The sequence below is a fragment of the Aedes albopictus genome, chromosome 1 (assembly GCF_035046485.1).
Source record: "Aedes albopictus strain Foshan chromosome 1, AalbF5, whole genome shotgun sequence".
NCBI classification, from domain to species: Eukaryota; Metazoa; Arthropoda; class Insecta; order Diptera; family Culicidae; genus Aedes; species Aedes albopictus.
This window is the reverse complement of record NC_085136.1, coordinates 216377155-216391817: the sequence shown is the minus strand read 5'-3', so window position 1 is coordinate 216391817 and position 14663 is coordinate 216377155. Positions and strand designations below refer to the sequence as shown.

Genomic DNA, 14663 nt, shown 5'->3' with positions numbered 1-14663 from the left:
TCCTGAAAATTTAATCCTAGCTAGCGTGGAATCTTTCATCAAAGCGTGCTATAGAAGGCTTCGAACTGTTCAAGAATTTCAGGGCTACCTCGATGAAAATCATGGGTTAGTTCCTACATCTTGTCTACACAAAAGCCTACTAAGCACCGTTCAGAGGTATCATTTCTTGATTGACAAACTTAATCCGAATTCTTCCTCCAACCATACGGACGACAATTTTCCTTAGATAACTTTTCGTCTAATAATTAAGTGTTCCACAATCAGTTTTATCCAAAAGTTCAAACTTAATAACAGTTAAGACTCACGACGCTAATAAAGGACGGGGATGTTTTAGTGTTTGCTTTTCTAATTTTCGAGTGTTCACGCTTCAGATCCGCTTCCATACGGAAATCACAAGAGAAAAAAAAAGATAAATCTCATTCATTTCGGAGGAACAAAACAGTATATGGGAATGTAGGGCCCGAAAAAGTTTTCCGTACAAAAACATATCAATCAACAAGTTTTGAACAAACGATGAAATTGCTGCAGCGTTCAATTATGACAAAACAGCATCCACCAAAATCAACGGTTATTCCAAACCAACCAAGAAAAAAGGCAAACTCCTTGTATACCGAGAACTGTCTGATCCAAAAAGAAAATGAAAAGCCGGAAGCCCCCCACGGGAGGAAGGATGATGGAACTTAAAACTTTTTCTTCTGTTTCGGTTTTTCGGCAGAAGGGAAATGCTGCTGCTGTGGCTGGCGGCTGGCTGGCTTTGTTCGCCTTAGAAAACCAACAGTCGATCGGCGCTGCCTTCCTGGCTGTCATCGTCATCTTCGGAATCCTCGGCGTCCTCGTCGTCGGTGTTGAGCGTGTTCGCGTTGTTGATTATCTCGTCTGGAAATGGGCAAATGGGAAAAAAAAATGTGATTATACTTCTCGAGCTCCATTGGCGTATCTAGGATTTTTTCCCAGGGGGTTCCTAGGGGGTGCCAGTTTCAGTGGCTTCTAGGTTATTTTGCTTTTTTTGTAAAAGGAAGTACCGATCCATCCTCAATTTCTTAGTATAATGATATACTGCGCCGCGGAAAAAAATAGAACGTAAATTTAAACGCGCTATATTTTAAAGAACTGTTTTTTTTTTCTTGGAAAATCCAAATCGTTGTACTGATGTGAGGTTTGGAAACTTGATAACTTGATTGCGTATAATAGGTACATGGAATTTGTATATTAGAAATTGTTTTGCAATTTATTTTAATTAAGACTTCTTTTGCAAATCTCTCCTTTGGATTTGGCATATTTCTTCGGAAATATCTTTGGATCTCCTTCGGCAATTTCTTTAAGAATTTATTTGGTAATATGTTTAAAAATTAACACTAAACACCTTTCATGCATCTTTTGAAAATTTTATCGGCAATAACTTTGAAAATTTATTGGGAAATTCTTTTATAAATCGCTCCAATAATTGTAATGAAAAATCTTTAGAAAATTTCTTCTAGATTTCTTCTGTAATTATTTAAGGAATTCCTGCAGCAGATAGTTTTGGAATACCTTCGGCAATCCCGATATTACTTGCATTGAAAACTTATTTGGGAATTTTATCAGCAATTTTCTTGGAAATTTTGGTAACTTCAATTATTACTGTGGAAACTTCTTCGGTTATTCATTTAGAAATTGATTCGGCAAATTCCTTTAACATTTCCTTCAAAAATTTATGTGAAAAAAAAATCTTTTTTGGTTCTTTAAAAATTATGTCACGGTGATACTACGGCAATACTTTTGAAATTCTTTCAAAATTTTATTCAGGAACTCCTTTGATGATTTCGGAAATTTCTTTGAGGATTTCTACGAAATTTTTTTGTGAATGTTTGTGAAAATTTTTAAAGAATATATTTCAGCAATTTATTTTGAGATTGCATTTAGCCAATTAAAAAAAAGCGCTGATGTGTTCTTTAGGAATTCAACCGGTAATGAATTCCTTTGCAACTACTTTGAAAGATTTTTTTTATTTGTATTAACGAGATTTTTAGCTCTTTTTTTAAATTTCTGTGGTAGTTTCATTGGAAATTAATTTATTTAATTTCTTTAGTTTTTTTTTATAATTTCAATAGCTATTCTTCTGAAATTATTTTAGCAATTTTTTCCAGTCGTTTTGCAAATTTCTCAGGCAATTTCATCGTGATTACTTTTGCAATTCTTTATGATTTAATTCTAGTTATATCTATTGCTTCCGAAAATTGCTGAATTGAAAAATCAGAAATTCTAAACTGGGCTTGCTAGAAGAAAATCCTATGAAATTCACGGAAAACTTCCCGACAAATTCCAAAAGAAATAACTGGGAAAATTTCCATCAAAATTACCTTAGAACTTTCGAAGTTGTGGAGTGGACCTGGTGTGATGGTTAGATTACTTGACTATCACGCCGTGGACCTGGGATCGAATCCCACTCCCGACAAACTCACAAAACAATGTGAGTTCTTCCTTCGGAAGGGAAGTAAAGCATGGGTCTCGAGATAAACTCTTCGTTTTTGGACGTGTACGAACAACGTACGAAAATCAACGCAGTCAGTCGGACATTGTCCTGTAGATGGGATAGATCACGCCCGAAACCGGCAATTTTAATCTTTTCTTGATGATTGTAAGAACGATAAGTGTTATGTCTTGTCTCATGTCGCGTCTCGTGTGTGAGGCTGAAGGAACTTGCAAAGAAATGGCCATACTGTGGTCTAGCGAACACGGAGTCGTGGGTTCGAATCCCACCCATCTCTCAATTTGTCAATTAGCTATAATCTGTGCCTTCTATTTAATTATAAGTTTTTCCCGTACATCCCTAAACGATTTCGCTAGAGATTTTTCTAGTAATTTCTAAGAGTATCCAAAGAAAATTGCCTAGAAGAATCCCAGCAAGAATACCAGAAGAAATCCCTAGAGGGATTCCTGCAGGTATCACAATAAGAATTTCTGGAGGAGACCTGGGTGGCATTGCTGACACATTGGAGGCAGCAAGAATCGCTTATGGAATCTCAGGAGGAGTTCCTGGATGAAAGTCAAGAGGGGTTCCTGGAGGAATCCAATGATAAATATTTGGAGAAATCCCAGGAAAAAAAATCCTTTAAGATTTCCAGAAAGAAACACTGAAGGCAAAGTTCCTATGAAGATTGCATAGAATAATCCCAGCAAGTTTTTGGAGGAATCCCTGGAGAAATTCTTAGAAAAATCCCCAGAAGAATTCCGTGAGGTATTTCAGTAAGTCAGTGTTTGGACGAAAAAGTGATCAGTGAACCACTCGGCAGTTTTTCTTCCCTTCTGTTGGTTCTGTTTCAATTACCAAGCGGTGTATGTTCTCTCGTCGAGTCGCATGGTTCACGAAGGAACACAAAGAAGATACTCCGATATAGACAAGCTGCGGCGATGAGCGGGCATCGCGAAGTGTAACACTTACCGATGATCTCTCATCGTTGGCTTGGGGCAACTGTGAATAATCGTTATTTTCATCAGTATTTAATGCATTTTCGCTTTAAAAACGTGAACTACTATTTAATTTAATTGTATTCATGACGTTGCAGGTTGTGTAGGCACAATAAAAAAAGAATTATGGCAATAAAATATTCTTACCGACTGCATCGCTTTCATTTGCGTCATCGAGCATCTTCTCTCTTGATTGCGCTGTTGTATCGAACCGGACAAGAGAATGAACAGCATTTCGGGGAGCGTTCCCGAGCATGTTGGTTCACGAAATGTTACATTCGCGAATGTATCACTTGCTGAGCATGGACCATTCAGTGGTTCGCGATAAAAATCCACACACTGCAGTAAGTATTTCAGGAGGAGTCCTAGGAGAAATTGCTGGAAGAACCACAGCAGGAATATCTTGAGAAATCCAGCTGAAATTCCTGGAGGAAGAGCATGAGAAGCTCATGAGAGAATCCTTGGTTAAAAATTCCTGGAGGAATCACCGGAGAGCTTCTGAAGAAATCACAGGAAAAAACTCAAGAGGTATTATTTGCAGGATTCTGGGATGTATCATTGTAGAAATCTCAGCATAAATCCTAGGAGTAATTGCTGGAGGAAACTACACAGGAAATGCCAGGGAGAATCCAAAGAAAAAATCCTTGGAATACCTAGAGAAGTCCCTGCAAGAACCGGTAAAAGTATTTTGAAAGAATTTATAACGAAGGCCCTGATTGAATCGCAGAAGGAATTTCTAAAGGAATCTCAGGAAGATTTTCCGGAACAATTTCAGCCACAATTTGGATAAATTCGTATAGAAATCACTAGAAGAATTTCTGGACGTATTCTAGTAAGAATTTATGGAGGAATTGCAGGAAGAACCGCAGGAAAACTTGTTTGAGGCATCCTTGAAGGAAGGCCAAAAAGAGTTTATGCAGGAATTTCTGGAGGAATCTTTGAATAAAATCTCTGAAGGAATTCCTGCATGAGTGCTTGGAGAAATCCGTGGTAGAACAATCAAAAAAATTTCTGCAAGAATTCCAGGAAGTTTGCCTGGAAAAATTCCGGCAAAAAATCCAGGAGAAAGCTCTAGAAGAATCCGTAGCATAATTTCTAAAGTTCCACTGTTAGAATTTCTGGAGGAAGAATAGCTGGAATAACCGCTGGAATAGCTTGAGGAATCCCAGCTGGAATATCTGGAGGAATTCTTAAAATCAGGAGTACCGGGGGTATCTTAAAAGTAGATCCTCTAAAAATGCCTGGAGGATGCCAGGAAATCTCAGGAGGATTTCCCGAAAGTATTGCAGCAAGTAAGTATGCTAGGAGAATTCCCTAGAAGTATTTCTGAAGGAGTTCAAATGGGGATTGCTTGAAGAATTCCAGCTGGAATTCATGGAGGAAGGGCAATAGAAGTTCTTGGAGAAATCGTCTGTGGAATTTCTGGAAGAAACTCTGGAGGAAGTCCTGGATAAATCCTTGAAGAAATCTCTGGAAGAATCACCGAAGGGATTTTTAGAAAAATCCAAGGTAGATTTTCCGGAAGAATTTCTGGAATTTCCCTAGTAGAATACCTGAAGGTACCATATATTCAGAATTTTCGGAAGAGTTCTAAGAGAAATTGCTGCTAGAATCGCAGCAGGAGTTGTTTGAGGAATCCTAGCCACAATTCCCGGAGGAAGGCCAATATAGGCTCCTGGAGGAATTCCATGAGAAATTTCTGGAAGAATATCTGAATAAAATCTCTGAAGTAATTTCTGAAAGAATCACCATAGAAACTACTGGAAAGATCCCAGGAAGATTGTCTTGAATAATCCCGCAAGAAATTTCTGAAGGAATCCCAATAGAATTTTTTTGAGGAATCCCTAGAAGAATTCCGAGAATTCCCTAAGAAATCCTAGGAGAAAATGCTTGACCAATCTCTGCAGAAATTTCTAGTATACACAGAGGGTGGCCAAAATGTTTGGGATAGGCAACTTTTTTTTCTCTCACAATAAAGTTCAACATCTCAAATTTTAACTGTTTGTCAATCTATTATATGTGCATCATTGGTACAAATTTCAGCGCAAAGCTAGAACCGTTCCGGTAAAACACTATTTTCAAGCCAACTAATTTTTGAGCTGTTATATCTCGGAAACCAGTGAACCGAATTGAATGAAATTTTGAACCATCTGTACAACCCCATCAGGACTGGAGCTGGAGAATCCTAAGGGAAGTTTATTGAAAGAAAAACCGATAGGAATCCATATCCAACATATCTAAACATATCTAAAGGTTCAATCTGCAAAATACAGGCTCTCTTTGTTCCGGTTCTCTTTAAATTGTGTGAACATTTTGACAATTTGTGATGTAAAGATCGGCAAAGGATTGTTTAATCTACCTTCCGATGCAAGAAGTAAATCAAATTTTATAAATACAAGCACGTTATAATCAAAAGAGAGGTGACTTAAAAAGAGCCTCTCATATGCACTTAGGACCTATAGAAATGTTTTTCCTGAATATTCTAAACGCCAAAACGTACAACAAGTATTTAAGTAATTCTGAGTGTGCTTAAGTTTTGTTGATATGTGCCATTAATAAATATTAGAATTATTGTGTTAAGTTTTAAATTTTAGGTGTTTGTCAAGAAAAGATTCTAGGGGGTGCCAAATTTGTTCTAGGGGGTGCCAGGCACCCCTGGAACCCCCCCTAGCTACGCCAATGTCGAGCTCGTGTCGAAGGCCTGATGGCCCAAGAGTTTGACAGTTTATAATTTATTCCAGGATTGGAAATGATAAATACGGATTATAAACTTAAAACGGAGTTGGTGAAAAGGTATTGATTTATTGGTTTCGTTAATTGTACGTCTGTCTAGACACTAGAGCAATAGAAGTAGGATTAAGAAAATTATCTGTTTTGAGAAGTTGACAGCCAACGTTTGCCATAATGCAGTGTTTTTTTTGTCAGAATTTGGTTTTATTGTCCAGATGTTTATTATTAAAAATGCGATCAATGATTATTGTTCCGTAGAAAATACTTTAGTTAATTATTTTATCTTCCCCCTACGAATACTCCTTATTAAATCAAACTGGTTGAAAGAGAGATATATTTGGAAATCCAAATTACGAATTGTGCAACATGATGGAGAGGCATGGTATTTAGATGAAGGCGCATAATACGCATCCTGCAGGATCTAAAAGACTCAAAAGCGAGAAGGCATGCGAGAAGGGTTGTCCGCGATTGAGGTGGTTGAGCAGCAGCTTGGAAAGATCATCGACTTTGCGTCCACGAAGTCCAACATGAGTTACGACTTCTGAAAACGGTCCTGTTGCGACTTCGTATGTCGGTGGGTAATGTCAAGCAGGGCCACGCGAGACTCGTGAAAACTGCGACAGCGGCGGAACCAGCGAAAGTATAGGTTGGTATAGATTCGCTTTCGCAGGAAGTCCAAAAGGTGTGGCGGATGCGACTGCTCGCTTTTGTTCATACAACCCCTAAGGTCAGTAGTCGCCGGGAAGTCAGACCATAGCCAGGCGTCCTGGCAAACTGGGAAGGGTGGGCCTGAAAAGAGTGGGTCGTCCCGGATGGAAGGGAACAAGGGATTACGATCGTTGTTAGGCCCTCAGCAACCACAAAGTATTGTACGTTTAGCACTAAATTGATTTCCGAAAAAACTTCATTGACTTCCGCTGCCTTTCCTATGCGTTAAACATTACGTCGGAAGTAGTGCGCTGTATAGCAAACCAGATTTACTGTACAGCGCACTACTTCCGACGTTATGTTTAAAGCATAGGAAAGGCAGCGGAAGTCAATGAAGTTTTTTCGGAAATCAATTTAGTGCTAAACGCACAATAGGGTGAACCAAGGGGAGGACCCACCTTGAACGAAAGTTGAGCGGAAGAGGAAGAAAGATAAACCGAAGGTCGAGGAGACCAGGGACGCCAAATCAAGATGACGTAAAATAGTAGGTGCCATGCGCTAGAAAGGCAACGCGCTCGTCATCAAGACCGAACAGTCTAAGTACTCGGACGTCTTGAAGGCAATGCGAAGCGACGCGACGCCAGGCACGTGGATCTGGGAGCCGACGTGCGCAGTATCAGACGTACGCTGCCTACAAAATTTTGGCGGAAGAGGTCCTTGGCGAAGAGGTAAAGTTGAGGGCTCTTACATCAGAGGCGACTCTGAAAGTAATAAACCTAGTCGAGGTAATCAAAGCGGAAGAGCCCGTCTGGCAGGGACACGGGTAGCCTTGGTTCAGCTACCTGTGGCAGACGTAAAAAGCCCGTTAAAGTAGGGAGAACCAAGCTATGCAGGTGCGTATGTCATCTGAACTTCCACGAGCTACCGCAGGTTTGTTTCAGGTGCCTGGAACAAAAAGTCATGGAACTGCAAAGGCCCTGACAGGAGCAAACTATGTTGAAGATGCGACGCCGAAGGTCATAAGACACCCAACGGGTGGTCCAAGGCACAGTGGCCGGAAGCCGGACAAAACCTCAAAAATCGACTTCAATATTTTATTTATCTAATATTTTTCTTCCAATATAGATACTTCAACTAAGAAAACCCCAAATTTTCAAGTCATTTGGTCATAAATTGAATCTTGTAGATTTGTTCAAAGTTGAGGTTTTGTGCGGTACTTTACCAGGGATTATTGTCTTTATTTTATGAGCTTTCTTCATGACCTTCGTTGTAAAACTTAGGAAGATTTGGATAATGTGACAATATTATTGGTGTTTTTGGGTATGAATGACCATGCCATTTCAGGATTTGTTTGGAATCCAATCACAAAATTATTATGTTTTTACAACATGCAAAAATATTGTCTTTTATGAAATTTTGGAGAAAAACTTCGTATTAAAGAGATCCAGTACTTGTTTAGGAAACATCAGAAAACAACGGCGTATCCCGAATCTGACGTACAATTTAGTCTAGTTTTTGGCTACATAGGTCACTGTTTGCGCATTTTTGCGCTAAGCGCGAAAAACAATTTTTTTTTCATGTCACGATGGAGCCGCATGGTTGTGGAGGAAGTGATATTGGAACCCTCAAATAGAAAGGTTGATCAAAATCTACGTGCAAAAAACGCATCGTGTTAGCTTATTATCGATAACTTTCTACATGCCTCACATAATCAGCAGATTTCAAAATTTTGAACCACCCTAATATAGTCGAATCAAAATATATCAAAAGTTCCATATCAGAAATAGGTTTAGGGCACTTAAATCATCATTACCTATGAATTTTAGCCATTTCGGTTAACATTTGGGGTTTTGTCCGACCTTTGTATGGAGGCTCGCCACTGTGCAAGGTGCCGGGAAATTCGTGAACAACAGGCACCCCATGTGTGGTCCAATGTGCCCGGCCTTCAAGAAAGCCGCAGTGAACAAATCACAGTACAGGTAACGCAGCTGAACCACAGTGGATGCAGCTCAGCAGACCCATACCTAGTACACGCCGGCAACGGTACTTGTGTCGCGCATGGGTCCAGAAAAATAGCGGCGATGTCAACGACGGGTATTTCCCCGTCCAGATGTTGGTGTCTACTATCTCTGGGGCCGTTCATAAACCACGTAGACTTTTAGAGGAGAGGGGGGAGGGGGGGTCTGGCCCAATTCTACGCTCCATACTAGTTTTCAAATTTTTGTATGAACAAAAGCCAACGAGGGGGAGGGAGGGGGGTCTGTAATGACCAAAATTTGGTCTACGTTGTTGCGCCTCCGCGGTGGACGATCGAGTAGATGCTGGACTGTATGACGACTGTGTTATTAGGGTGAAGGCCGGTGGAAATAGTGGGTGACTCTAATGCCTGATGGGCTGTGGAATGGGGAAGCCGTTTCACGAACCAGCGAGGTCAGATCCTGCTAGAAACCCTGGCCATACTAGACATCAACCTGGCTAATGTCGGTACCAAGAGTACCTTAAGTCGGAACGGTGCTAAGTCGGTTATTGACGTTACTTTTTGTAGTCCTGGCTAACAAGTGGTTTGAACTGGAGAGTAGACTACAACAACAGCAGGCATCGAGTAGAAGAAGAGGCGGTTAGGCCAAGGTCAAGCCCTCGAAGGTGGAAGACATCATACTTCGACGAAGTTGTTTTTAGGGAGGCACTCCGCCGTGAGCGAAACCCACTTAGTTTAGACGGCGATGAGCACGCGGTGCTCTCGCGTGCATGCGATATGACCATGCCAAGGTGAGTCCACCCTAGAAATGGGAGACCACCAGCTTACTGGTGGACTCAAGCGCTTACGAACTTGCGCCGCTCCGAATACAGTGAGCAGGATCTGAGAAGAGCGACACGAACAGCGGGTGGTGCTCGTCGCTGCAAAAACAGCGCTGAAGACCGAGATAAGGGCAAGCAAAAATGCATGCTTTGAGGGTCTCTGTCAGAGTGCCAATGCGAATCCGTGGGGATGATGCCTACAGGATCGTGATGGCCAAGACAAGAGGTGTAATGGCTCCTACAGAGCAATATCCAGAGATGTTGGAGGGGATCATCGAAGGACTTTTTCCGCGTCATGATCCTAGTCCTTGGCCTCCTTTCATATGACAGCCGGGGACTGGGGCTGGTGATGAGGAGTGGGTCGCCTATGTGGAACTTGCGGCGATAGCTACGTCGGCTACATAGGTCATAGCGGTACCTTGCGGTACAAATCGACCCTTAGACTAAGCCCACTTATGGGCTCCATCAAGCGTTTTAACGTAAAATAGAGCCCCAAACAGACAAGTGAGAACGCTGCTAAGTAGGGCTCGAAAATAAAATATCACCTACAGTACGTAACCAAGTACGTAACAGGGCTTGAAATTTAACAGCAGATCTAACCATCTACTCCACAGAGAGCGAAACGAATGCACGCGGGTACTGAGAAAATGGAAGACAGTGAATGTAGAATTTTTTTTTATCTGTATTAACGAGATTTTTAGCCCTAGGCTAGTTCATCTCGGGACCCACGCTTTACTTCCCTTCCGAAGGAAGAGCTCACATTTTGCGAGTTTGTCGGGAGTGGGATTCGATCCCAGGTCCTCGGCGTGATAGTCAAGTGTTCTAACCATCACACCAGGTCCGCTCCACAATGTAGATATTTGTTGTGGGCTATTAGTTTTCTCGGGAATGTTTGCGTTACTATTTATAATATGTGGTTAATGCAATGATCGAATTATGAACATATGCTGCAAGAAGGTTTCTAAGACGATTTTATGCTTTTGTTATAAATAACTCTGAACTCAAAGCTTCTTACATAAAATTAATTTGGCTACATAAATAAAATCTATGCGGGCTGTTATTATAAATTTATGGTACAGTAGTTATTTGGATGTACCACGGTAAAGAAAAATATTGCGAATTTGGCAAAATGAAAAACAAAATGTAAATTTTATATTAAAAATTGATAACTGAAAAATGGATATGTGGATTTTCCAATAATTTGAATAAACGGTCAATACTTCTACCGTGTTCCAATGACAAAAATCACAAATTGTATGTCATTTTGCAATCACGAGCACTGTTGATGAATAAATAACAAATTGTAGTATTATTATTTTTTATGATTGATTCGTCAATCCTTAAAAGATTTCCACATTCTAACTCCTACCTATCGTGGGGTCTCGAATTCGGTCCCTGTTTTTGGAATTTTCCAGAAACTACTGGAGGATTTCCTGGAGGAATCCCCTGGGAAAATCCCCGGAGAAATTCATGGAGAAATCTCTGGAGGAATCCCTGAAGCAATTTCTTATGGAATCTCAGGATAAATTCCTGGAGAAATGCCTAAAAGAATTCCTGACATAATTTTTTGAAGGATGTCCAGGAGAAATTCCTGGAGGATTCTCTGAAGAAATTCCTGGGGTAATTCCTAGAGGAATTCATGGAGGAGTTCCTGGAGAAATTCCTGGATAAAATCCTGGAGGTATGCCTGGAAGAATTCCTAGAGGTATTCCTGTGGGAATTGCTGGAGGAATCAATGATGGATTTCCTGGAGGAATCACTACAGGAATTATTGAAAGAATTACTGGATGAATTTCTAGAGGAATTCTGGGAGATTTCTATTTCTATTCTATTATTTATCTATTTCTAAAAAAAACCAATCCCTTGAGAAAATCCTGGAGGAATTCCTAGTGAAATTTATGGGGAAATTCCTGGAAAAAGCCTCGAAGGAATCCTTGAAATAATCCATGGGGGAATCCTTGAAGAGATTTGTAAAGAAGTCCCTGGAGGAATCTTGATAGAAATTCCTGGAGGAATACCCGGAGGAATCCCTGAAAATATCTTTAAGGTATTCCCCCTGACATTTCCTGGAAGAATTTCTGAAGAAATCCCAAGAGGATTTGCTGGAAGAATCCTTAGAGGAACTGCTGGAGGATTTCCTGGGGGAATCGTCGAGGGGTAACCTGGAAGAATCCCACAAGAAATTCGTAGAGGAATCCCTGAATTCATGAAGGAATCTCAGGAGAAATTCCTGAAGAAATCCCTGAAACGTTTCTAAGGGTATTCCTGAAGAGTTTCCTGGAAGAATTTCTGAAAAAAAAAATCCTTTCAAGATTTTCTGAAAAAATCCTCAGAAGATTTTCTGGAAAAAATCATGGAGAAATTGTTGACATAATTTCTGAAGGATGTTCAGGAGCGATTCCTTGATCAATTACTAGAGAAATTGCTGGAGGAATTCCTGAAGAAAATCTTGGAGTAACTCCTTGAGGAATTCCTTGAATAATTTCTGGATAAAATCCAGGAGGAATTCCTGGAGAAATTCCTGGAGGTTTTCCTTTGGAAACTGCTGGAGGAATCATTGAAGAAATTCCTGGAAGAATATCTGGAGGAATTTTTGCAACAATTACTGGATGAATCTCTAGAGAAATTTCTAAAAAAAACCCCTGAGAAATTTCCGGAGGAATTTCTAGAGAAATTTCTGGAGGAATTCCTGGAGAAATCCACGAAAGAATTTCTGAAGGAATCTCTGGAGGAATCCTTGGAGAAATTCGTGGAGAAATCCCTGGAAAATCCCTGAAAAAGTTCCTGAAGGAATTTTTAGCGCAACTCCTGGATCACTTCCTGGAGGAAATGTGGAAGGATTCTTGAAGGAATTCTTTAAAAAAAATTCCAGAAGGTATTTCTAGAGAAATTTTTGGAAGAATTGCTGATGGAATCTTTGATGGATTTCCTGAAGAAATTCCTGGATGAATTGCCGACATAATTTATGATGGAATTCCTTGATTAATTCCTGGTGAAATTTCTTGATGAATCCCTGAAGAAATTCCTGGAGAAATCTCTGCAAGAATCTAAGGAGGAATCCCTGAAAGAATGCCTGGAAAATTTCCTGGACAAATGGCTAGGAGAATTCCTGGTGGAATTCTTGGAGGATTCCCTGAATAATTCATGGTGAAATCTTTGGAGGAATTCCTGTAGGAGAAGGAATCCCTAAAGCAATTTCAAGAGGATTTACTGAGGGAATCCCTGAACAGTTCCTGGAGGAAGTTCTGAATTAACTCCTGACGGAGTTCCTTGAGAAATACAGGAAGGAATTCCTGGAAGAGTCCTTAGAAGAGTTCCTGGAAGAATCTTTGGAGGATTTTTTAAAATAAGTTGTTCCAGAAAGAATCACAGAAGGAATTCCCGAGTTAAGCCCTGATTTTTTTAGAGGAATCCCTGGAGGATATCTTTATAGAATTATAGGATTATCGGAGGAATCTCTAGAAATACTCCTGGAGAAATTTGAAGAAGAATTATAGGATTAACGGAGGAATCTCTAGAAATACTCCTGGAGAAATTTGAAGAAGAATTTCTGGAGGAAATCTTGGATGAATTTTTAGGGGAATCCCTGCAGCAATTCCCAGAGGAATCCCTGGAATAATTCCTGAAGGAATCTTTGAAGAAATTCATGGAGGAATCCCAGGAAGAAATTGCTGGTGGAATCCTTGGAGAAATCCTGAAGCAACTCTAAGAAGAGTGGAGGAACTCCTTAAGAAATCCCTGTAGCATTTTCCTGAAGGAATCCCTGCAGGAGTTCCTGAAGAAGCCCCCGGAGGAATCCTGGAAGCAATTCCAGGGATTCCCTTGACAGTCCCTGGAGAAGATTTTGAATTAATTCCTGGAGGAGTTCCTGAAAGAATTCCAAGAGAAGAGAACTCCTGAAGGAATTCCTAAAAGTGTTCTTGGAGGAATTTTCGGAGGCATTTTCAAAATAATCCCTGAAGTTGTACCAGAAAAAAAAACATAGAAGGTATTCCCGGATAAATCCCTGGAGAAATTCTTGAAGAAAAATCTTGAGGAATCCCGGAAGTAATCCCATGAGGAGTTCCTTAGGAAAGTTCCAGGAAAGATTTCCTAACAAATTACTGGAAGAATTTCTGTAGGAAACAATTTGAAGGAATCCTCGTCTGCAATAATTTTTAGACTTGTTGGAATCTTTAGATGGACTCCCAAAATAATGTTTTGTACTATGTTTTAAGGAAATCCTGGATTAATTTTAAGCTAATCTCTGGTAAAATACTTGGAATTATTCCAGATTGAATTGTTGGATCAATCTCTTGTGAAATTCTTTAAGAAATATATAGAGAGATCCCTGAAGAAATCTCTGGAGGAACTCTTTCAGAAACACCTAAAAGAACTTCAGTTGACGGCTTCCCCTGCCCTCTCTGGCTACGCCCATGCGTGTGTCATGGTAAGACACTGAATAATTACAGGAAGAGGTTTACATTGTTTATTCCCACACTCCCACTCAATGCACAATGGGAAAAAAGTAGGTATAAAACGCGAATAAATTCAATATCTCTGCTCGGAGTGGATGGATTCGAATGAAATTTTGACACAAACTGCAAAAAACTCTACAGTTGCAAACAAGGAGGGGGTCATTCGCCGCACGATGCTGGGAATCAGTGTAGCGGGCCCGGTTTACCCCACTCTTTTTTTTTTAGAAAAATCCTGGAGTGCAAAATAAATGATTTATTTGATTCGTGTTTGTGTTAAAACTTCCGTAGTATCGGATGGAGCTGCACGCATACCAGGAACCTAAATATTATCGAACTTGCATGCACCTAAAATCTTTTTTCATTAGGTTTCAGCTTATGGTCTAACTTTTCAGAAAAGCATTTGTTCAAAATATTCTATCGGTGAAAATTGAAATAAATCAAGTTTGAAGATTTTCTATCAAATGAGGTATATTCAGAGCATAATTTTGTTGATCATCCCGAACTGCAAACAATAAGGCATCGTGCGTGACCTGTCACATACCCGATGGTCTCTTCTTAGTTTTATAAACATTATATTCACTT

At 40.1% G+C, this 14663-nt stretch overlaps 1 protein-coding gene across 2 annotated transcripts in view; it reads right to left on the bottom strand.

Moving 5' to 3' along the window:
* Positions 1 to 180: 180 nt before the first annotated feature.
* The window catches only part of LOC109621537 (proteoglycan Cow), a 626835-nt gene continuing 612352 nt past the window's right edge, over positions 181 to 14663 (bottom strand). For both annotated transcript variants that reach the window (XM_062846230.1, XM_062846231.1), the window contains one exon: positions 181 to 876. In XM_062846230.1, coding sequence (XP_062702214.1) covers positions 764 to 876 — 113 coding nt within the window. In that variant the 3' untranslated portion in view covers positions 181 to 763. The remainder of the gene's footprint in view (positions 877 to 14663) is intronic.